General features: G+C 51.7%; 2 protein-coding genes across 2 annotated transcripts; one reads left to right on the plus strand and one right to left on the minus strand.

Annotated features, from left to right (window-relative positions):
* Positions 1-1,179: 1,179 nt before the first annotated feature.
* DLX1 (distal-less homeobox 1) lies at positions 1,180-3,454 on the plus strand (the record flags this gene model as incomplete). The annotated part of the gene is made up of 3 exons (XM_080621691.1): positions 1,180-1,492; positions 2,017-2,216; positions 2,572-3,454. The coding sequence occupies 3 exons, from the start codon at positions 1,180-1,182 to the stop codon at positions 2,824-2,826; spliced, it is 768 nt and encodes a 255-aa protein (XP_080477817.1). The 3' UTR covers positions 2,827-3,454.
* Positions 3,455-11,146: 7,692 nt separating this feature from the next.
* Positions 11,147-12,452, minus strand: DLX2 (distal-less homeobox 2; the record flags this gene model as incomplete). Its single annotated transcript, XM_080621805.1, has 3 exons — positions 11,147-11,455; positions 11,720-11,907; positions 12,131-12,452. 3 exons carry the CDS (start codon positions 12,450-12,452, stop codon positions 11,147-11,149), a joined length of 819 nt encoding a protein of 272 aa, XP_080477931.1.
* Positions 12,453-25,032: the final 12,580 nt, after the last annotated feature.

Here is a 25,032-nt window from a genome sequence, read left to right on the forward strand (position 1 = left end):
ATCCCAGGCTGTTTAATGCTGGAAGGCTGCATGTTGCTATTAGTGTTAAATATATGGCTAATTATGCGTATGAAAATTAAACATCAGTGTTATGCTAATGGGGCCGCCTTCAGCTGTGGATCAGAGCACTTGAGACTAGCATTTAATCAAATGAATCAGTAACTAATACATCTGCACGTGTGAACTTTCACAAGATCATTTTCCTGTTACAGTCACACCGCTGAATTATGAAAGAAATAATTATCAACACTTTCTAATTATCTAACAAAGTAATTTGGGATTCATCGTGGGCTTTCTGGGGAGGATCTCCTAAGTCCCACCTCATTTACTGCTAACGCACGCGGAAGTTTTCATTTTAAGCTCATATGCTCCGTTTGGCCGATCAGGGCGAGTTTTGTCTCCTTGGAATTGTTCCTTTTTCTCTTTAAGGACAATACGGCAACAACCGGGCGGCCCTGAGCCGGGGCGGAGAGCCCCTGCGTGCCCGCGGAGCCTGCGCGGCCGGGCACGCAAAGGGCCCACCGCTTTGTCTGCTGGTCTCGCAAGGTGGGCCCTCAGCCCGCCGGGGCTGGTGGAGCGCGGCTGCCGTCCTCTCCGCGTCTCCTGCGCGGCGAGGGGCGGAGGAGAAGGGCGGAGAGCTGGGTGCTGCCTCCTGCCGAGCTCCGGCTGGGCGCCCTCAGCCGCCTCCGGCGGGAGCGGGCCGCCCGCTATGGAAGCAGGGAGCCCAAGCGGCTCCGGTCACTGCTCCGGCTACGGAGCCGTGCCGGGGAGCCGGCGTAGCAGAGGCCGCAGAGCCGAGCCGGCGGTGCCGTCGAGGCGTGCGGCCGGCGCGCGGGGACGCGCGGCGCTGGCAGCCCGGCTCTCCGCGCTCACCGGGGTCCGGACGAGCCCCGAGCGCCTTGGACCAATCCAAAGCGATTATGCAAGACGGCGGACCAATCAGCTCCGCCAGCTCATGAATATTCATAGGCTTGGCTGAGTCAAAGCTTTTAGGCGAGTTTGTGTAGATCTACAGCATCATGCTTAGACTTTTCAAAGAGACAAACTCCATTTTCTTATGAATGGAAAGTGAAAAACCCTGTTCCGCTTAAATTGGGTTCTTTCCTGTCCTGAGAAACACAACAGACCCCAAAAAGGCAAGCTGAAGAGAGAACACACACACAGACCAAGCGACAAGAAATGACCATGACTACCATGCCAGAGAGTCTAAATAGCCCCGTCTCAGGGAAGGCTGTCTTTATGGAGTTTGGGCCGCCCAGCCAGCAAATGTCTCCTTCTCCCATGTCCCACGGACACTATTCCATGCACTGTTTACACTCCGCGGGCCACTCTCAGCCTGACAGCTCGTACAGCACAGCTTCGTCCTTCTCCCGACCGCTGGGCTACCCCTATGTGAACTCGGTCAGCAGCCACTCCAGCAACCCCTACATCAGTTCAGTGCAGTCCTACCCCAACAGCTCCAGCCTGACTCAGACCCGGTTAGAGGAGACAGGTAGGTGCACTCGGCTTTGGGGAGGGGGGGGAAGGGGAGGGAAGGCAAAGAAGGAGGGAGGGTGCTCGTATATTAAAAAAAAAAAAACCAACAGAATCTATGGAGGGGGGGGGGAATGAAATTAAATTACAAAATATGAGTGAGGAGAGGCTGAGGATCACAGGGGAGCAGTACACAGAGCACACAATGCCTGGATGGAAAAGAAATCAACCCAGATGTGCACGTATTAGTCTTCGTAATTATTTATTGCGTAGCGCTATAAACAATGTATGCAATTAAGGGTAATTAAACCTAAACTGCAGCCTGTAAAAATAGCAAACTTTCTCTGGGAAGAAGCCTGGGCTGCCATAATAGCCCGGAGCCTTTGTTAGCGTTAGTCGAGCTTCACTTTTCTTCCTTCTCATTATTGTTATTGTTGATGTTGCTGCTGTTATTGTTACTATTGCTGCTGCTGCTACTCCTGTTATTACTATTGCTGCCATTATTATTATTGTTATTTATTCTGCATCGCTTGTTGTTTGTAGGGGCCGAATCCGAGAAAAGCACTGTGGTGGAAGGAGGGGAAGTTCGCTTTAATGGGAAAGGGAAAAAAATCCGCAAACCCAGGACTATTTATTCCAGTTTGCAGCTACAGGCTTTGAACAGGAGGTTCCAGCAAACTCAGTACCTGGCTCTCCCCGAAAGAGCCGAGCTCGCAGCATCTCTGGGACTCACCCAGACCCAGGTATAGCTCCGATAGTGACGACCCCTCTTCCTTGTCCTCTCCCTGTCCCCACTCGTGATGCAGACAGGGCCCGACGCGACGCCCGTCCCGACGCGGAGGAGCAGCCGGTGCCGCAAAGGCCCCCGAGGGGCCTCCCCGGCACCGGCTGCTCCTCCGCGACGGGGCGGGCGGGAGGGTCTTGCCGGCTGCTTTAGCATCACGAAATGGCAACGGGCACAGCAACCACTGGGAGATGAGGAGAATCCGGGGGGCCGCCGGGTGCAGGGTCCATTGGACCCCGGCGGGGAAGGTGTGGGGGGGAGGGATGCTGGACCGTACTGGGGGATGCTGAGCCCTGGCCCGTTCCCATTCGCAGGTGAAGATTTGGTTTCAGAACAAGCGCTCCAAATTCAAGAAGCTGATGAAGCAAGGAGGGGCTGCCTTGGAGAGCAGCGCCTTGACCAACGGCAGGGCTCTCTCCGGCGGCTCGCCACCGGTGCCCCCGGTGTGGAATACCACCTCCGCTTCCGGTAAGGCCTCGTCGGGCACCCCGGGCACCTACATCCCCAGCTACACGTCGTGGTATCCTTCGGCCCACCAAGAAGCTATGCAGCAGCCGCAGCTGATGTGATTATAAACGCGTTTTCCCCTACCGCAAGCACCATCGGTCCCGAAAAGATTCGAAATCATAATGGAAAAAATAATTTTTAAAAAATTTAAAAAAGAGAGAAATTAAGAATAAAATAAAAGGAAAGGGGAAAATGAGGGGAAAAAAAAATAATAACAGGGGGAAAGAGAGAGAGGACAAAAACACAAAGGAAACCCAAGCGGACAACCAAGCAGGAGGTCTCTTGCCCGTCCAGCCGCCGGGACGCTGCCCCGCAGCCCGGTGCGGGAGCGCACAGCTGCGATGCGGCCGGTTCCCAGCGCTGACAGCTGCCGGGCGGCCCCGGGCACCGACCGCGCACCAGACCGAGAGGACCGCGAGCGGCGGCCGCGGCTTTGTGGGACAATCGGAAAAAGTTGTTTGGGAGGGGGGAAGCCCTCTCCTCTGTCCTGTCTGTCTGTCTGTGTCTGTTGAAATGTAGGTCGTTTATTTGCTACTCCGATCTGACGGTCTCTTCAATTGCAAGGGGGGAGGAAGCTGTACAATGTCCAGAGCTTCTTTCCCTCGACGTTTTCTGTACCTTTCGCTCTCCATCTGTATATTTTTTGTTGTTGTTAAAAGGGGAAGACAGGGGTTTTATTTATTGATTTAAATTACCACTATGAGAGCGCCAGAAACAAACTCAGCTCGCTGAGTGCACTGCTCGGACGGACGCACCGTTTACTTCAAACAAAACCACACTCGGCCCGCGGCTCACCCTCCCCCCAATAAACCACCTCGAAAGAAGGCGCGATTTTTAACTTTTACAAGAACTTTTCTACTTCGCTGCTGTGGAGGGGTTGGCGCTCAACGGTTTGCATCTCTGGCGTATTTAACAAAGGGAATACGTGCGTGTTTGGTGCTCGGAAGTGGAGCCGCAGCAGCTGCCGAGCGCGGTGCCGAGGTGAAGCAAGGCGCGGAGAACGGAAAGAGAGCCCCGAGGGCAGCGACGGCGGGGGGGGTGTCCCGTCGGGCGGGCAGGAGCACCCGCGCAGCTCCGCGCAGCCCCGGCCAGGCTTCTCCGCGCAAAGATGGCCCGAAGTCTAAATGCACAAACCGACGTGCAGGAGCTACTCGCTGTACATATTTTATTCATTATTATTATTATTATTAATGTTATTATTATGTAAACATGTTGCACAAATTTAGCCTTTTTTAATTTTTATTATAATTTCCGTTTCGTGTGGCTGTAAAACATGATGCTTTGTGTACTGAGATCTTGACATTTTACTTGTGAACCTCGGAAGATGTGATAAACTGAGCTCGGCTGTGTTTAGTGTTCTATATGTCAAAGTTTAGTTTTATATTGAGAATGTTAACTTATTGCTTTGTATCTGAGGAAGGAAAGAAAAACAAAAACAAAACCGAAAACCACACAAATCTTTGTACATAAGTTATAAAGTTTCTTTGAGACAGTAAAATTATGGTTTGGAAAAACAGAGACGCGTGCTCCCTGTCTCGTGGCCTGGGCCAGCCTCCGCGGCGGGGCGGCGGTGGCCGTAACCGGGAGGCGAAGCGGGGGAAGGGGACGGCCGCCCCTGGCCGAGCAGCCGGTCCCCGGGTATGTCCGGCCAGACCCAGCCGGACGGCGGTCGTCGCGATGGGCCACGGGACCCTTCGCGGAGAGGCCGGGAACAGCACCTTGGCCGGGAGGCGGCTGCGGGCGGGACGGTACCGCCACGGCGCTGGCCCTGGCAGCCGGGCCACGCATCTTCTCGACGGCGGAGCCGTCCCGGAGCCGCAGCGTGTACCCCAGCGCCGGGCTCAGCCGTTCCCGCTCCCCGCTCTACTGGGAGTGAAGCGCTGCGGAGCGGAGCGGAGCCGGGCGCGGTCAGGTGCGGAAGTTCCCCGGCGTGTGCAACCCGGAGGGCAACCCACACCCTCCCCGAATCGTGCACCCACTGCCCAGAGCGCGGGGCCTGCGCTCGGCAGAGGCACGGCAGCGCAGCATCCCCCCGGGCGCGCAAATGCGGCGCGGCGGCCCACGGCGGTTCGGCCCCGAAAACACTTCCCGGGAGCTGCATTTCTCTCTGCCTCACGGCCCCAGCCCTGTCCCGAGCACGGCGCAGACCCGAGCGAAGCGCACGGGGACCCGCGCAGGTTCTGCGGCGCCTGCAGCCAAAGATCAGACTGCTTTGACCGGACAGAAATGGGGTGGTCAAGCAGCTCCGAGCGCTTTAAAGATATATTGGCTTCCCCTAATTCAATAAAGTCTTGCTAACAGTTCAAATAGAGAAATTATTAGTTTTCTCTCAGCGAGGCGGTCTTGAGTTAGAGGCTATTATAATTGTACATTTGAAAATGTGAATCTCAATACAGGCCTAATTAATTCTGCCTTGTTGCTGACAAGTAGTTCATCAAATACCTGATTCGAAGATTTTCATAATGAGGATATTAATTAAACTATGAATAATCCAAAGGTGCTTATATTGAAACAATACCTCATTACAATGTTTAAATCCTGATTTCGAATATTATACCTTTAACAATTGTTACCCCGCAAACAAAACCCGGTGGATGAGCCTGTAAATGGCAAAATGTAATTTTGGGATATATTTTTTCCTTGTTGGGGAGAAAAAAAATAAAAAAGTGCCCCTCATTTTCAAACACTTCTGAAATAGGTTACACACAGCTTAATGATGATCAAAATGACTCTTTTTTTGCAAAAAAAGACCCCAAAGTGCGCGTACAGCTGCAAACCCAAGAGGGTCAGCATCATTTCACTGTATTCTCTTCTTGATTACAAGCCGAGCCCATCAAACACAACATAATTACAGTAATTTCAGGTTTATTTATTCTAATGCAGTTTCCCCATCTCTCTGGTAATTATGAGCAATTTTTTCGCCCAGGGAATCTTTTTGCATTAACAAAAGAGATAACGCACTGAAAGCCAAATTTGCTGTGCATTGAGAAAAGCGAAGGGAAAAAAAACCCCACCATAAAATAGGTACGAGCTGCCATCTCTGCAATTCTCCTATATTGGAGCTCTGCAAATTGCTTGCAGGTGTATGGAGCAGAGCTGTCAATAGGAAGGGGCTTCCAAATTAGCAAATGCACAATGTTGAAGTAATGAAGACAGACTTAGCAAAATTGCCAAACAACAGATACCTCTTTAATATCTTCCACCCAAAAAGAAAAAGGAAAAAAAAAAAAAAATCCCCTTGGAGTGTCCCTGCGAACCCCCTTGAATGGCTGGGGATTTTGTACATGTGTCAATCTAATTGCAGAACACAGAGCGGCCCCTGAAACTAGAGGGGGGGGGAAATCAAATATCAGAGCCCGAGCCCGACTGCGTTCGGAATATGCTCCCTTCTTTTGACAGAGAGGGACAAGAAATTGCCGCTCCGCTCAGCTCCCCCTCCGCCACCCGCCTGCCCCGCTCCCGGCGGTGAAAAAGTGCCATGTGTCTCCCCCCCCGGCGCCAGTGTCCCCCCTTCCCTGCCCACCGCCCAGCTCCTGCCTGGGAACCGGGCAGTAACGCTCCCCTTCGCGAGGAACGGCCAAACGCACACCGCGGAACCACCACCGAGAACGATCGCGCCGGGGCGGCGGCAGTCCCCGGCCCCGCTGAAGCCCCGGGTGGCGAGTGCCCCCGCTCCGTCCCGGCGCCGCTGTGCCTGCGCAGCGCTCTGCGGCTCGGAGCGGCTCCCGGCGCGGCATCTCCCCTGCCCGGCCCGGCGCCCCGTTCCCGCCCCTCGCCCCGGCGCCGCAGGCGGGAAGTTTTGCGGGACCCAGGGCCGGCGGAGCCGGTGCCAGTTGCTTTCCCCCCGCTTCCGCGGCCCGCGCCGGGCACCCGTCCACGTCGCGCCCCGTGCGCTCCCTCGCGTACCCCCTGTGTCGCCCCCCTTACCTGCCGCCTCAGTCCCTGAGGCTCTGGGCACAAGTCTTTGCTTTACAACACACCAAAGGACCGGACGCGGCTTTTTGCTACGAAAGTTACAGGAGCGAGAGAGTGTGAGCAAGACAGGGGGAGAGGATCGGGGAGGGAGAAAGAAAGGGGAGAGAAAGGAAAAGAAAGGGGAAAAAAAAAAAAAAAAAAAAAGAAAGGAAGAAGAAGCCGATCACAATAATAATATCCTGAGAGTGCAAATGTGGATCGAGATCCCCCAGAGATGCACATGCCTCTGAGCGAGCGCAGCAGCCTTTTTGCAGCTCTGCTCTTGCAGAATATGACTGAAATTTTCTGCTATATAGCCTCTGTCTTTATAGCTGATGAAAAAAATTGCAGATTATTAGCATAAATGTTTACTCTTCATTACGCTGATGACATTGTGCACTCGAGATCTTGGTAATCTTTGGGAAAATTATGAGTAATTTTTAAAAATTTTAAAGCAGCAGCAGTTACCATGCAATTCAGGCTAATTCTGCGTAGGCTCCGAACGGATATAATTATCGAGGAGTCAAGATGTTATGCTAAAAACTATGCATTGATATTCCCATTTATTATGTACATACAACTTTGACAATGTTGATGCTTGAAATAGCAGGAAATTGTCTTGCGCAAAAATTACAGTCCATATTAGGACATGTGAAATTGCGAAGAATTATATAGTAATTGCAGGCTTTCAGATGGGAGAGCCAGAATGCTCAAACTAGTGCAAATGTGGATAAAATTACAGATCAGAGCAAAAATTAGGGAAAAAAGGGGTCTGGGATTTTTCAAGTTGGCTATAGGATTCCGGAAGTGTCTAATGCCACATGATTGCTGCAGCTTTAGGGGAGACATTCATGCCTCAAATAACTCCTTTTGCCAGAGCCGCTTTAATTTAATTTCTCGTGCTTTTTCTTTTCACCGGGCAAATGAATAAATTGCCTACCCAAGGCACAAGCCCGGCCGGCCCCGCCCGTGAGACGGGAGGCACCGGGTGCCCCTCGCCCAGTGGCTGCCGGCCCGGCACCCCCCCGCCCGGGCTGCTTGCGAAGCCCCCCGATTACCCCGGTCGCTCCCTGTGACCGGCCCCCTCAGCCGCCCGTGTCTGGGGCCGGGCCCGACGCGGGGGGAGAAGAAGGCGGTGGCGCTGGGACTTGGGGAGGAATCGGCCCAGTCCCACCAACCCTCAACCCTTCGTGGAGTGCTGGGGATGTGCTCTCTCCCCGCGACTGCTCGTCCCGGCCCCGGGCGGCCGAGCCCCCATAGCTGCCGCCTTGAGCGGGGGCACTTGGTTAAGAGCGGTGCCCGCCCCGTCCTACCGGACAGGAAAAGAGAGCATGCGAAAGCAGATTGCAAACACGCACAAATCTATGCGTGTGCACCTGGAGGTGCGACGAGCTGGTGTGCATCCCCTCCGCATGCTGTGACCAGCATCCCGAGCCCCTGCGAGCGGCGGGAGAAATGAAGAGCCTGGAAGGGCTGCGGAAGCTGCAAGGATGCTGTGGGGTGAAGCTCAAAAAGCCTCACGCACATAAACACCAGGTGCGGGTAGCCCAGGGAGAGCCGCTGATAGCGGGCAGCAAATAAATACGAATAAATAAGTAATAAAGTAATAAATAACCAAACAGGAGAAGGAAGGCGTGGGGGGCAACAGGGGAGGGCCGCCGTCTTCCCCGTCCCGAGGGGGTTGCTGCGCTCCCGGACCACTGATATACGTCCCCCTCACCGGGACCCCTCCGCCGCTGTCGGCATCCTGCCCGACTCCACGGGACCGCGCCACTCTCCGCACCTCACCGCTGCACCGGGACGGAGTCCATGGGCGAGGAGGGACGGTGTAGAGGTGACGGCGGGATGAGGGGCAGGTGTTTGGGGTGTGTGTGTTCATTTAGCAGCGGGAAGCGCCTGTAGAAACGATGGGGCGGGGTGGCAGGGTGGGGGGGAGGTTTGGCTGTCCCCGTCCCGGTCGTGCCCCGGGCCCACGGTTTTCTCTTGCATCCCGGACGAGCGGTTTAGCAAAACTTGTCATTTGGTAGAGGGGGGTCCCAGACACCCTACACGCACACACGCCCCTCCCGGGGCCACGGAGCACAGCCCTTGTCAGTCCGGGGGCTGTGGGCTCCTCGCCACGCGTGCCCCTGTCTCTGGAGGCAGCCCCGATTCCTTTCCCCGCCCAGCCCGCTCCGTGCCCACCGCCCCAGCCGTGCCCGCTGCTTCCCACGCTTCGCCGCCCGCCGCTCTTTTCCCCCGGCCTGACCGAGCGGCCGAGGCCGCTGCAGCGGTGTATCCCCGCGGTCGCCGAGGCGGGAGTGGCGGAGGGAAGAGGTGAGGGACGGGGTGTCCTCCCCGTCCGCGCCGCCGGGGCAGTGCCGGAGCTGGCGGGCAGCTGCCGCTTCCCTCTTTGTCTCTCCCGCTCCCTCCTCTTGCCTCATTTGCGGCCGCCTCTTTCGTCCTCCACCCCCCTCTTCCTCTCTTTCCCTCACTCCTCCTTCGCTCCTCTGCCTCCCCTCCCCTCGTTCCCCAGCTTTTCCCAAGCTTTCAGGAGCAATCCACCCTCCCGGCCCTCAGCTCCGGCGTGTCCCCTGTGCCCTCCCCGCACCTTCCCCGGCCCTGTCCGGGCTCCTCATGCCGAAGCCTGGCGGCAGAATCCTGGCCGGGCTGCGCATTCCCTACCCCGGGCGAGCTGGCCTGGGCCACTTCATCATCTTGTCTGCAGCGGGATCCTCCGCACCGACCCCTCTCCCCCCGCCCCGTCCCAGGCTGGCGGGACCCTCGGTGCGACGAGGGGCAGAGGATCCCCTCCCAGCACTCTTCTTTCAGACACCGGGACCTCCAGGGGTGCAGCCCAGAGGTTTACACCCTCAGGGTTACAGGTTGGGGAGGGAGGGCATTTCACGAGGAGAGCAGTCTAGAAAGGGGCTCAGCCTGGAGGGGTGCAGGGAGGGTTATGGGGTCCCCTAGAGGGCTACGTTCCGGGGATGTCAGCCCTCTCCGTCCCGGAGAGGCGCAACTTGGAGGGGGTGCAGCCCGGAGGGATCCAGCCGTCGGGGGGTACATCCAGAGCGGTTCAGCTATGAAGGGCAAAGACTGGAGGGCTACATCCCAGAGGAGTACGTACTGGAGGGTCCAGCCCTTCTGGAGCACATCCCGAAGTGAGCCCAACCGGTGCCTCCAGCACTCGAAGGGCCAAAAGAGGGGCTCGGTGGCACCCACCAGCTCCGGCCCAAGCAAAGCTCCCACGCGGGCTCCCGGCCTGGGTGCTACCGACGGCGAGGGGGAGACGAAATTTCCCCGGGGCAGGGCTGCGGCCGGGAATCGGCTGCAGGAGCACTCCGGTCCCCGGACACTGCCCTGCCCCAAACCCCTCCGGCCCGCCTGGGAGGCGGCAGGAGCCAGTCCTGGGCGAAATGTGGCTGGCGCCAGCAGGCGGGGGGGCGGCTCTGGGCTGCTGCCGGGAGCGCTGAGTGATTCATGGCCTCGCCGAGAAGACTGTCAGAGGCGCTATTTTGTTGTAGACGGGAAGGAGAGGGGAGGAAGAAGGTTGGAGGTCGCCGGCTTGCGGCAACAGTTGCGATGGGGAGGGTTCGCAGCTTTTCACTCCCCCCAGTGAGCGCCGGGGTCCAGATCGACACCCCAATCTCCCCTATTCCCAAAGAAACTCAGCGCGGGCACCATGGAAACAATAATTTATTTAAATAATCTCTGCTTATTGTAAAAGAAACATAAAAGAGTGTGTAAGTTCTCCATAATAAATAACCAAAAATACCCCCCTTCTTTTTTTTCCTTTTCCCCTTTTTTTTCCCACGACTCTATACATCAAACGGCACAGGGGCAAGGCCAGTGCCTGGGTTGCCGATGATGGGGGAATGAGGGGAGGGATGGGCTCGGCGCCCTCCCCGGGGAGGCCCCATCGGGTCACGAAACCTGCCCGGAGGCACCGCGCGGGAGGAAATCCCCCCTCAACCGCCGCCTGCGACAGGGCCCCCTCACCGGACGGTTTCGATCACGGCTAAAAAGGGTAACTTATCCACGGGAGGCTCTTGTCTTAAATCTACATATAAAATTATTTCTCTTTTTTAACATTTTATTCTTTAATCCCCAGCATCAACGTGAGGTTTTCCGCAAAGGCACCTAGCGACTTTAAAAAAATAAAAAATAAAGTTAACCAAAGTTCTGCACCGGTGGTTGGATGGAGAAGCCGGGGAGGAGGAAGGAGGACGGCAGGAGGGGAGCTGGGTACTTGTTCTGCAGCATGGTTATTTTGGCGGCAGGAGGGCTGATCCCCCGAGGCCGAGCGCACACGGGGTCCGCCGCCGGCAGCGCAATGGATAGGGCGCGGACACCCGGTTCCTCTCCTCCAGGACGGCCGGAGCCAGGCTTCACCAAAACACCAGTGCTGCACCTCGGTAGCCCCTCGGGCTAAAGTCTTTGCGGCGCCTAGAAAATGCCGCTGCCGCCGTGGTGGTGCGGAGGCTGCGTCGCCTGCGGGAGAGGGGCTGCCGGCGGCAGGTGCCCCGGGCCGCCGGGCGCCGGCGGGTACCACGAGTAGCTCCCGAGAAAAGCTGCGGCGGGGCTGGGGCTGGCGGTGCCGCCCGCCGTGCGCGGGTGCGGAGAGAAGTCCCAGGTGGGGGGCGAGGTGGGGGGCGGTGGCGAGGAGCTGCGGCGTTGGGGAGGCTCCGCCGGGATCTCGCCGCTCTTCCACATTTTCTTGAACTTGGAGCGGCGGTTCTGAAACCAGATCTTCACCTGCAGGAAAGAGGGGAGTCAGGCGGCCGCAGCCTTGCCAGGGCGCCCCGGCGCCGGGGCCGCCCGCGGCGGGGCAGGGAGGAGCAGCTTTCGCAGCCCCGGGCAGTCCCGGCGCTGCCTCGTCGGCTCGGACGCTTCCCCTGCACTGGCATTCCGGGCCTGTCGAGGCGCCGCGGACCACATCCACACCCCCCCCCCCCAACCGGCCCCATCCGATCCCGCGAAGGACGAGTGCCGGGGCATCCCGCGGCGGGAGAGCCCTACCTGGGTCTGTGTGAGGCCGAGGGAGGCCGCCAGCTCCGCTCTTTCGGGCAGGGCGAGGTACTGGGTTTTCTGGAAGCGCCGCTGCAGAGCTGCCAGCTGGAAGCTGGAGTAGATGGTTCGGGGCTTCCTCACTTTCTTCGGCTTCCCGTTCACGATCCTGATTTCTGGCTCGCAGTCTTCCTTCTCTGCTACGGCAGAAACGTCGGCCCCTGTGAGGAGAGGCGCTCCCGCCACCTCGAGCCCTGTCCGAAACGCGGCATCACCGCCCACCCCGTCGAGGTGGCCCGCCGGGGACGAGCGCCCTTCCGGTCCACCCCGTGTCCCGAGCACCGACCGCCTCATAGCCGGCCCTGGAGTGGCCGCCTGGCTCCAGAGAGCTCCCCAGAGCTGCACCCCAGGTCTTGGACGTACCAGAGTCGTTGTTGGCCGGAGAGGTCCTGCTGCCGTAGGGCCCGTAAGAGCCATAGGCTCCCGCGTAGCCCAGGTCGTAGCCGGCCTTGGCGGAGTAAGGGGCGGTGCCGCCGCCCGCGTAGGGGTAGGGGCCCACCGGGCCGTAGGGCGGCCCGCCCGCAGCCCCGTGCTGCTGGTTGGTGTAGTAGCTGCTGTCGGTGGCCGTGGAGACGGGCAGCGTTGGGGACTCCTGCGGCTTGTGCAGGCCACCGTGCTGGTAGCTGCTGGCAGAGATCTGGCTGGCGTGCATGTCCGGCACCAGGCTCTCCAGCACCCCAGTCATCCCTCTCCCCCTCTCACCGGGGCACAGGCCGCCGCCGTCCCGCGGCCGTCCCCACCGGGGAGAGGCGGTCACGGCCGCGCCACCATGTTCGCCGCGTTGCGTTGTGCTGCGCTGCGCTGCTTTCCGCACCCGCGGGGCCAGGCCGGGGCGGGCAGCAGCGCTCCCGCCGCCGCCAGCGGGACGGGCTCTGCGGCGCCGCGCGTCGCCGGGACGGCATTTAACACCGGTCACGTGGCGCGGCGCACGTCACCTAGCAACAGCCAATGGGGTGCCCGGCCGCGCCGTATCCCCGCGGGTTCGCAGGGCGCGGGACGGGAGCGGTGACGGGTGCATGAACAGCAGCGGAGTCGCTCCCTGAGCCGGGCAGCGCGGTGCCACGGACCGGCACCAGCCCTGTCCCTGTCTTATGGCTCAAACCACGTTTCCTCTCCACCGCTGGCCGGCGTGGTCCGATGGGGCGGTTCGACCCTTGCCGGGGAGCGCTCGGTCAGCTCTCTGCCCGATGTGTGCCTCCGCCCGTAGGCCAGCGGCTTACGTCCCGCCGTAAGCGGCATTTCCGAGCTGGCGCGGTGGGCGCCGGTACGACGGCAAGAGACAAGCGGAGATGGGGGAGCCCTGTCTGGGGGTTCCTCACGGCTGTCCTGGGCCTGAGGGAGCGGCCACATCGCGAGAGAGCAGGACCCCTCTACATGATAGGGTGGCAGCGCTTTCCTGCGAAACGTCCGCGCTCTTAAACGCGGAGAGGCGACACTCCGTGGGGTACACACGCGTGTGTATTTCACATAGCAGCTGCTGGCAGTGGCACCCATGGGGCGTCCCTCCACGCGGCAGCCGCTAACGGCGCATTGTTGTGGGACCGGCTGTGCCAGGCACCCCCCTGCACCCGCCCGTCCCGGCTGGCGGGCGGCTGCACCAAGAGCGGCGCCGGCCGACGGGGCGGGTGTCGGGCGGGCGCGGCGGCGCTGCCCTCTGCCGGGGGCAGCCCCTCGGGGCACCTTGGGCAGCCGGGCGGTGTTCCAGGGCCATGGCAAGCGGCCCCCGGGCTGATTCGGGGTCTCACACTCTGTTTCTCGCGCCCGCCCGTGCCCCCGCACTCGGGGGGAGGGGGAATGCCTAAAGGCGCGCTTATCCGGCGCGTGCTCCCGCCTCGCGAGCCCCCGGCGCGTGCCCCCTCAGAAGCCCTCCTCGCGCTCGCGGCCTCTCTCCACGGCTGTGTTTGTGTGGGCCGTTCCCTCCCGCCGCAGGTGCCGGTACCGCGTGTCCCGCCCCTGCCGCGGGGCGGCCTCGTCCCGGCCGCGGCCCCGCTGCGGTCGCTTTGAAGCGGAGCGCGGCTGGAGCCTGTCGGTCTGTGCCCGGCGGGGCGGTGGCGCTGCGGAGGGCGCCAGACGAAGGTGAGCGGGCCGGGCCCCCGAGACGCCGGCGGTGGCAGGTGGTCCCGGGAGCGGGGCGGCGGGAGGCGGTGCGCTCGGCATTAAGCCCGGGAACAGCCTCCGCAAGAGGCGACGTGCCGAGAACCCGGGGGACACCGGCAGTACCTGGCGCCGGTACCTGGCGCCTGGCCCTGCCGGGACAAGCGGAGCCCGCGAGGTCCTGAGGCCTGGCTGGGAAAGCGCACAGAGGATAAGGAGAGGGCAGGGCGCCTGTACCTGTGGGCTCTTGTGCTGCTGCCTTTCTCAGACATCGATAGTGTTCAATGCAGAAGAAAGCTGGTTTGTAAAATCCACAGTCCGAGCTTAACTGCTTCCCCAGGTTAGGTCTTTGTACGACCGTTTCTGCCCTGACTGGCACGGGGGTGAAGGAAAGGGCAGACAGAATGTAGTTGTGGGCAGCAGAAATCAGGGCAGTCGGCTGCTCTTCATCAGTCACTTTTTGAAGCATGCAAAATACAAAGGAGAAAGGACATGTTATCTTACGTTATCTCGTTTTGAGGACTTAATACAAATGACTTTCTTTGAAATTTGTTTCGCTATATGGCAAAGGTGTTTGTGTTTTTTGTTTGTTTGGTTGTTTTTCGTTTTGTTGTGTTTTCTTCTTAATTAGAATAACTATTTTAGTGCTGTACAGCCCTGCGCATGTGCATGGTGATTTACACAAAAAGCAAAGGGCATAGTTTTGTTTACTTCAGCTTATATCAATAATCTTTTGCATGCAAGTTGTTTCTCATAAGTTAGAGCAGGGCGCACGAATTTAAATGAACTGTCACATGGTAGCTGCTTTGTTCTTGCAGTTGTTTTGCCTGTGTGGAGTTGCAGGCTCTGCTGGAATGATCACTGAGGAGTTACTTACGCACGCATTGACATGGTTGATCTTGTAGATCTGATTTTATTATTATTTGTTTGGACTTTGCTTGTGAGGAAGGTGGTGGTTTGAAACACCAACGTGTGTAAGTAAGGGCACGACTCTCCAGGCTGTGCCTTGAACAGGTTATGGGGCAGGGAAGGAGGGCATCAGGCAGCAGGATGGAAGGTTTGAAGGGTTGTACTACGTAAGAGAAAACTCGATTACCATGGATATTTTAAAACACACTCCTCTGAATCAGTCTTGGTATTAGTGAGGAGTTTAAAAGAATAATGGCATTAGGCTGCCCTGTGTTCGTATGATTTTGTGTCCTCATGTTGGGTTAACAATTTCAATTCCACTTCTTTTGTCTGTTTTGGGAATTACGAATGTTGTCCATATGATGGGTAATTAGAAAGGACCCATGGAGACTGGAGCATGAGGTAAAGCTCAGAGGAGAGGAGGAGTGTTTTGTGTACCTGCTATCGCTATCTGGCAGTCTCGCTTGTTTTTGGTGTAATAGATCATGTGTTATTATTTATGTCCAGTGAGAAGGCATGTTTGGGTGATGCAAAATATTTATGTTACGGACCATAGTCATTCAGCTGCACGTGGGAGATAGATGCTTGCCTTCTCATGGCAGAGCGGCTCAGCGTTCAAAAGTTTTGTATTGAGGTTTTTATAAATGTACAGCACTTATTGCCAGAGGCTGCAAAACAATGAGCTGGCTCTGTTGTTGCTGACTTTTGTCTTAGAAGCATCTTCATGCTGCTAGGACTGTGGATGTATTTTGTTTATCGAGTATACTAAATACAGTGTGTATGAACACAAGAAAGGACCATCAGCCTTCAAGATGGTCTGGCTATCCAGTTGACCAGTTTGTATTAGTTATTTTGTTGTTTTTTTAACAGGCCACTTGCATATGGCCCATAGAAATGGCAACAGTAACTTCTGCTCAGTATGTTTCATTTTTTTTATTAACTATTATTTCTATTATTTTCTTCCTAAAACAGATTTCATCCGACAAAAATGTGAAAGCAGTTAAATGATGGCATCCTCAGTCTATATATTAACCTAGGGATCAACAGAGCAGGCTGTTCCATGATGTTTTATTTCAAGTTTGACTTGAAGAGAACCACACTCAGCATTAAAAGATTCATTTTTAATCTACTGTAGTTAATACTATTTTGTCCATTATGATCCACATCAGCCTGAACCATGTTGCTTATTTCAGTGGGAATGTGGTGAATCTTGGGAAATGGGCCCATTATTTCTGACAATGTTGCAACCATGTGCTTGGACAGTAGTCTCTACTGCAGTGGCATGTTAAGAAGTACAGATTTCTTTTCATGGCTGTGGGAAATGGTTTCCAGTGGATTTATGGTGATACAATGAGTGGTATAGTCCTGAACATTTGTCTTCAAAATAGAAGGGTTGTTTAAATCACGTGCCAGATGAAGCCATGAGAAGGGTTTATGCTTGCATTGTACCTATGAGATCTGGTATTATACTCCAGAGTAATGTTAACAGTTAAATCTTCCTTTTCTGAGGGATTAAGCATATCAGCTTTTAGAGAACTGTATGAGTCTTTTCAACGCCCATCCAGACGCTTGCTACCTGCTGCGCTTAGTTTTAGAATCCAGCATTATCATTTTCCTCTCTAAAACTGTTTATTGTCTCATCCATCTGTGCATCAGATTACTTCATTCCAAAACCCACAAAACTCTTCTGGGAAGAATATGCCCCTGTGTGTGGCTCTCCAGGGTTTCCTTTCTTAGCCCCTTGTTGTGAAGAGCTTAGACAAGCATGATAGGAGACATGGGCCGTGTAAAATCCTTTCAGAGTTGTTTATTAAGATGACTTGGCCTCAGATTATCTTTCTCAGTGAAGAAAGGTGCTGAGCTGGAAAGGAATCTCCAGTAGAAACCTTTACAGACAAGAGCACAAACTGTGACTTTTAATAGTGGATTAGTCCGCGGTTATTTAGCCCAGGTGTTTCTCATTTGTTTCCTTCTACAACACTGAGGAAGTGCATAGCCTGATGCATTGGGGTGAGTGTCTGTTAGCAGCACATTCTTGGGTCTAGTTGTGACAGATGTGGGGAGAAGGGGGAAGGAAGGTTTGTATGCAGAATGTGAAGGCAGTAGAGCAGCAATCCTCCATGTGTGGCACATGGGTTTTGGGAATAAACCAGAGCACGCCCAAACAGTCCCTCTCGCCTCCTTTATGGATGTGAAATCCCAACTAGTGCTTAAGTAGGGCACTTCAGGCTGTTCTGACCACCTCTTGCATTTCCAGGATCTTTTTTTTGTTTTTTGTTTAACAGTACTGACAAAGGCTATATCCTTTCTCTAGAGAAGGGGATTAGTAGAACAGCTAGAAAGTAAGCTTTTGAAGAGTGTTATACGGGATTGTAAACCAGCCACTGGTGGCTGCAGGTACACGTACACTCCAGAGCAGCTGGTTTTGAGCCCATTTCATAGTGGATTTGAGCAAACTTGGGTTCAGCCCATAAGTAAATCTCTGTGGAAAGTGTCTTGTGTATGAATATTTAGATGGAAAGAATCTTTAGTAAGAGCATGCATGAAAAATACTTTCAAGATGAATCATTAGGTAATTTCTAATGCTGCTGTAGATGACAAGTGTGAGAGAAGCTGAGAGGCGTATTTTGTGGGAGCATATTCAGGCTGAGTTGATCATTTGTGTCATTATGAGTTCTTGTTTTGCACAGGTAGTGGAGAACAGATTTTTTCTTGCTTTGATTGTAAGATCTATATAGCCTTTACCTGTGCAGTCTAAACACAGTTTAAGCAAACTGTTCAACATGGAGACCAGACTAACCTAGACTGCTTTGGTTTTAGTTTAAAGGTTTGGGTTTGGATTTAGTTTAGTGGACAATGCTGTTTCACCTCAGTGTGGTTGGATGAGTTTTAATTTGTAATGCCAGTGAACTGCCTGAGGCATGGAGTGCAGTTTCTCCTGCAGCATGTTGCTTGAGCTGACACCTCCTCTGACTGGCAAATAACAAGGTCTGTTCCTGCTGGAAAACATGAATGTCTTGCTTAAAAGGATGGGATGTTTGTTTTCCTTTATAGAAGATATGCTCAAGAACAGACCTCCTAAGTGGATTATACAGCTGCAACACACTTGAGGCAAGTCCTAGATGGCTGCATTTCCATCTGGAATGCCACAGTAAATTGACTTAAATTGTGGGCTGTGCAAACTGCAGAGCCTCTTCATGGGAACACTTGCATATATGCTCTAGGATTTGGCACTGCTACCCCCAGCCCTCGTAGGAAGCTTAAATACAGACAGTGAATTGATTGAAAATGTAAATTTAAAAGAAAATCTTCTTTCCCATAGTAAGAAAATACACACATACAAACCACACACAAAAAAAAAAAAAAAAAAAAAGAAAGAATTGTCCTTGAAGTTAATCTACTTTTTCTTTTTAAAAGTGGTGAAATCAATGTGATCATAAGTGAGTTGAGATGATCTTGACTTGTGAAGTCACAGCTGTCCCATAAGCTGGCTGGGTACCTTTTACTCAAGCTACATGGCTGAAGTCCATCACATAAATATGAAAACAGAGGCGGTTTTGGGCAGTGAGTTGCCTGAGGAGCACTCAACCTCATAGTCTGCACACATATCTGTCCTGAAATTGTTAGTTCCTTAGAGGAAAGGGGATGAAAGGAACTGTGTTCAGATTCACAAGTTACTGGCCTTTTGTTTTCCTGTGCTTAGCTTACAATATTGGCAGGTGCTTTACACATGTATTTCATCTAATAGTATATTTCCAGTTGGCAGAATGCCTACATCTGAGGATCACATGCCTTTTATGAACATTGCTCTACATCTAAATAAAGTACATTTGAGTGTTTCTTTTGATTTGTATGCATGGCTATCAGGGATTAGTGTTGCCACATAGACCACCTCAAGCTTCTGACCTCTTTTTAACTTGGAAACTGTATAGCCTGGGTGAAGATACTGAAAACTGAGGTATAGCAGAGAAACTGCTGGGAAGGAATTACATAAAGTGGTAGGTGGGAAGTTAGCTAAGCAAATTCTATTGCTTTCAGGCCCTCTTACATTATTAAGTGACTTGGCATCTAATTTGCAGAAGTAATTGAACAAATGGATTAAAAATAATAACGGGAGCATCCAAATGTAAAGCATCTAAGTGGCCACAGGATGTCCCCACTGTTCCATGCTGATGCATCCTGATAAACCATTTATTCTATAGTGCAAAGCTTGATACATTTCTTAAGTGGGATATTTTACAAGTTGGAGGTTTAGCATTCATATTCATATTCCCAATGCTTATTAACTGACAGGGCAACCAATTAGCATCTGGTCTGATGAAGAAAGGAAATGAGTAATGCTTTGCTTGGCTTGTTTGCTTTAGGTTCGAGTTCTCTCAACTTCCAAAGATTGGAAACAGACAAGACTAGATTTTTTGGTTTTAAGTCAATTATTCATTCTATGTGAATGCAATTTGGTTGCTCAAATTAGACTGAGAATTTATTCAGAAAGTTAATTTTTGACCCACTTTTAGAAGTCTGCTACAGTTGCTTTGCATGTTGACTAAGAAAGCAAATTAAAAAATCTTTATCTAGGGGCTTGAAACTGGTGGTGGCATCGCATAAACTAAAGTGTGAAAATAAAAGTAATAATAATGTTTTTGGGCTGTTAGGGTAACCTGCTGTGGAAGTGGTTTAATTTAAACAGAAGGAGGCATTCTGTGAAATAAATGAAGGAAGCAGGTGCAGAATATAGCTACGATGACAAAACATAGACCCTGGCTTCCTAAAACATGCGTCTCAAAACTCTGTATGGACCTGTGTGATGGACCAGACTGTGGCTGATGCTGCAGAAGGATATATGCAGGGAAAAGTGTAGGGCATAAGGAACAATACTTTAGTGCTGGGACTTCATGTGAAAACATAAAACATCCCTGATTCCAAGACCATGCTGTTACACATAGGCTAGGGCAGCGATGTTTTCCTTAGGAATTCTTTATAGCTATAGCAACTATATTCAGTTGTGTCAGGTTTTCAGCACCTCTGAAAATCACAGCCTATGTTTTGAAGTCAGATAGTATCGGAGATGAGGAAAAATAACATTTTGGGTAGCATGTTGAGCCTGGAAATCCATGCAGTGAGGCTTTGTATGCTGGGTACAAACAGACATATGTTCCCATTTGTACTTTTTTTATATGTATGCGGCCATTTAGCCCTCTGGGAAAGCCTGAGAAGGAAACTCTACATTCCCAAGGAACTTATTGCTTCTCACTGTCCCTTCTGCAGTGCAGGAGCTGTGAATTACATTTTTATATCAGTGGCACACTTGCCTTTTCTTACTGAATTGAATGCTGCAATACCAGCAGCATTCTGCAGTGCTGTTTATCTGGTAGCTTCCAGGCTTGGATTGTCTCCTATTTTAAATAGCTCTGTAGACCAGACTTGTCTAAACAACTACAGTAATTACGTTGCAAACAACAGATGACTGCCTTTTCACCTAGAGGTGTTTCCTTGGGGACTGGTGAATGTGAACTTTCTTAAGAGCTGCTCAAGAAGTAAGCTTGGAGTGCAGCAGTGAATTAACATATAAGCTGTGTTTGTTCTTGTCCATGAGGGCATACTACCCAAATCTATACGATTGTATATGCTTTTATTATTGAAATTGCTTGGGGGAAGACACATTCTTTCTCTTTTCCAGCAAGCTATGCCTTCTGGGTGTTTTATGTAGAAATGCAAGTTAGCTTTTTTGTATCTGTGTTTTTCATGACCAGTGTGAAAGGATTTTTATAAAGGAGGCATATGCCATCATCCACTCTAGTGTATGCAAGATTCATACTACTGTTATCACTGCCTGCTTAGTCAGTTGGTTCACTGACATCAGAAGTAGCTTTGAATGAAAGACAAAACTGTGATGGAATTGTTAGTGGGGCTAGCACTGTTCAAAACAATGGGACCCTTATGTATCCAGAGACTGCAAATCTTGACTCTGACCTAGGCTTTCAACTCTAATGTTGGCTGATGTGAAGGGATCCACTGATGAAAGCTGATCACCAAGTACATAGCGTTTTTACAGTGCTTCTGGAGCTGAAAGGCTGGAGTTGCAGTACAGTGTGTGCAAGCTACCTCTGAACTGGGAGTGTGGTGAATGGGCAGCTGGGCTTTGAACTTGGAGTAGTCAGGTTTTGTAAGGATCCTGTGTCATGGTTTAAACCCAGTCAGCCATAAATCAGCCACTCAGTCTCTCTCTCACTCCCCCCCTTTTCTTCCCCCTGCTCCTGGAGGGATGGGAGGAGAATCGAAAGAATGTAACTCCCTCGGGTTGAGATAAGAGCAGTTCAGTAACTAAGGTATAACACAAACCACTACTGCTACCACCAATAATAATAATGATAAGGGAAATAACAAGGGAAGAGAATACAACACCTTACGACCCGCCGACCGATACCTCCCCCCCACCCAGCAGTGAACCAGCCCTTCTGGGTAACTCTCAGTTACATCCTGGGCATGACGTGCTGTGGTACAGAATACCTCTTTGGCTAGTTTGGGTCAGGTGTCCTGTCTCTGCTTCCTCCCGGCTTCCCCTCCTCCCTGGCAGAGCATGAGGCTCAGAAAGTCCTTGGTCAGACTAAACATTTGAGCAGTAACTAAAAACATCGGTGCTATCAGTGCTGTTCCCAGGCCAAAAGTCAAAACCACAGCACTGCACCAGCTACTAAGAAGGAGAAAAATGACTGCTACTGCTGAACCCAGGACATCCTGCAGTGCTGCTAATTAAGAAACCTGTTGAATGAGTCTTAGTGCTAGAAGAGTAACTGCATCACTAAGTGCACTGCAGCACAGGAAAAGGCTACTTTACCAGCAGGGGATTTTGTGCTTTAATTGAAGAACTGTGAACAGTTGCTCTTGAACAATGTGAGGTTGCACATATTGGAAGAATAATTGCCCTTCAGACATATAGTATGTGGGGTTGTATGCTTGCTTCATAATACTTTTTATATACCCTTGGCTGCTGCCTTACTTTTATCTTCCTGCATACACATACCCTTCTGGAATGGGTATTAATTAGTGCAGTTTTTTTGTGAGAGTGCCAGCTGCCCAGAAGTTATAAATTTTCTCTTTTCCTCATTCCCTGGTGGGAATGAGGCAGGAGAGGGCATTCCTGCCTCATTGGGTCCAGGTTACTTACTACATCTCATTTGTGTATCTCGCCCTGTAAATAGTTAGGAAAAGGCAGCAATAAGAAATTTGAGCCCAGGGCCTTTACCTACAGTATGGCATTGGGGTCTTCTGATTCCGTGTTTGTGTAACACAGGAATGCAATGATGCTGTTATCAGGATGTAGCAGCACCCAGCTTGCTGTGGGAATAGGTATTTGGATGTTGTCACCTCTGTCCAGAAGAGATGTGTGCCATATCATCATCCAACTTGACTTGAGGAAAGAAAAACAGGGTGGGGAACATTGCCTGTCCAGGTTCTCAGCTCTGTGTTAGCTGGTCCAATCTTGACAAAATCCAGGAGCAGAAACGGATAGGAAGGTGTCAGGAAAAAAGCTTTCTTCCAGGAGGTGGCACATTTCCACTGGGTTTGTGCCAAAACAGCTGTGTTGGCAGGAACAATCCAGCCCCTGGCGGACAAGGGAATTCTGTGTTTCACCCGTCATTCGTTCAGCAATGAAGTCAGTCCTTCCTGGCAAGCTCTGGAAAGGTAAAATAGGTAGGATAGGAAGCATTCCTCTAACTGCTAACTAGCTGTGATGCTATCTAGCATACCTATAAATGTCAAATTCTGTTGTTATAACAATGGTTGGGGAGCTGAGGAGGGGAGAAGGGAATACTGTTGACCATGAAACTTACCTTACTCTGGAGGGGGAATGGGAAGGAGACAGCACTACTGTCACTCGAGCAGGGTGGGGAAACAATGTGTTTTGCTTTTAGTTGCATAAAACATAAAGCAGAAACACTGTTAAGTTAAACCAGAGCTTGTGTTGCTATTATTGAACTTCATTTTTGTTAGGTGTGTAGAAGACACTGAATATTTTTGAATTCTAAAAGCATCTTCACTGTTCTGGGAGGGATTGGATAATTTAGCAAGTTCTGAGTATCTGTCTCTAAGATGAAAATGTGTTCTCCTTGATCCTTAGTTTGCATGACCTAGTTAACTCGTTAAGTTTCTTGGAGCTCTGCACAGACTTAATAATAACCTTCCATTGTAATTAGCAGTTCTTCAAAAAAATACCAAGCTTCAACAAATGTATTACTGGTATGATTTCCTCAATGAACTGCTAGTGAAGAGAAGTGAATAAGCTGCTGTGCCAGCTTCTGTCCTGATTGCCTGATGTGCTGCCTGCCAGTTACTTAAGCATACTATAGGGCAGTACATAAATTGGACCTTCGTTTTTTCAGGCGACATGTCTGACAGCTAGCTGTTTTCTTGTTGCTTCTCATGCATTTCCTTTTTGGCAGCATCTCACTTGACGAAGTTGATATACTGTCTATAACACAAGTCTAGTGTCTGTTGTTAAGCCAGGAATTCAGTGATGCATCATCTCTTGAAATTCTGTTAATCTTAGAATCTCATTGCCCTATTCCCCTATTCATTCTTTCTTACACTGTTACTTTTTTTTACTGTAAGGGTAGGCCACATTCTCATAGAAATTGCTGAGGAAGCAGTTAAACGTAACATGACATTTTGAAAACAAAAATACATCATATCTGTTGCTTAATTGCACAATGATATATAACAATACGCAGTTCATCCACATATACAAATATGAGGTTTCCATTGACAGTTTTAACAGGAGGTTCTGGAAACTTGGTCTTTCTCCCTGGTGATGGTATTTGAAGATGAAAACTACAGCTGTATGCTTATGAAACCTGGCAGAAAAATATCTTTTGCATTAACAGTGGCTATACTTTTGCATCCTTCCTCCCTCCCTCCCATTATGCACTACTGAAAATGGATGACTGAAAACCAACAACAATCTTCATGAAAAATGTGAAAAATAGTTTTAACAGTTTTGCCAAGCAGCTTTAAACTATGCTTAAGAGTAGTATCAGTAAACCTCAGGTGATCCTCTGCAGAATCTGCAGATGGAAAAGCAACCGTTTGAAGACCTAATGCATTCCTTCAGGAGGTTGCCTGAAGATAGTGTTTGGCTTTAATCTGCACACAGCATTCATCAAGAGAAACACCCCCAGCGGATTTCCTGTTTCCATCAGGTATTTGCACTCTTACAAGGAGAAGAGCAATCCTTGAGCTTTCTTCTGCATGAAACTGAAACTGCAAAACAATGTTGTTACCAGATGGGTCTGGAGTGCTCATATTTTCTTTGTGTCACTGGAGCATGGCAGCATCTCTTGCACAAACATCACTGTTGTGAGAAGATAATTAAGGGATAAGTGCTTTCTATCTGTGTCCACTTGGATGCACTGTGGATTTATAAATGTTACTTTAAAAATCTTCCTCTCCTGGCTTGTTTCCTAAATTAGTACTGTACCTGAGCTTGAAAAACTTTTAATTTCTTGAGATGTTTCCAATGTTCCAGCATCAGGTCTTTTGTGAGAATCAGACTTTGGAAAATCATCCTGAACATAGCGTAAGGGTCTACAGCTTACATCCTCTGCCACATTTTTGAATCTGCTCTTGTATAACATGTTGAATACAGCAGATGTGACCTTAAATGGTTTTGTTGGTCTGTCTGTGTGTCATGTTCATCATAGTTTTTGGCAAAGATACTTTTTCAGCTATGGAATTAGGGTAAGGGAGTATTGTGAGCTGAGTACAGACACAGGGACCGGCACCCCATCCCGCTGGCACTCACCTCCCGAACTGGAGGCTGCCTCTGGCTCTGTGTGCATGCATAGGCTGGGCAGGAGCCACGGGAGAGCCTCCCACCCCACCAAAACAGCTGCAGAGGGGGGCTCTGCACCGCACTGCCTGCTCCCTAGTGGGGCTAGCTGCTCCAATGTCCATCCTGGCAGGGCCTACAGGGACAAGTGGAGCAAAGCCAGTGGGACTTGTGCACTATGGGGACATTAAGGATGGGTGAAAGGAGGTGAAGAGACCTGTTTTTGTGATGGTTGTACAGGCTTTTCCTCCCCCTTGTTGGTTTTCTGCAAAATGTACTGCATTGTGTGAGATGTAGCTGATCCCAAGAAGCCTCATAATACTATGACTTCTTCCGAGGTACAAGAAAATTAAACCAAGAGCAGTGCACTATCACAGATCTCTAGTGTGATCTCTATGATGCGTTCCCAGGCAAAGAACTGGACCCCACCTGATTT

This window comes from Psittacula echo (genome assembly GCF_963264785.1).
Source record: "Psittacula echo genome assembly, chromosome: 6".
NCBI classification, from domain to species: domain Eukaryota; kingdom Metazoa; phylum Chordata; class Aves; order Psittaciformes; family Psittacidae; genus Psittacula; species Psittacula echo.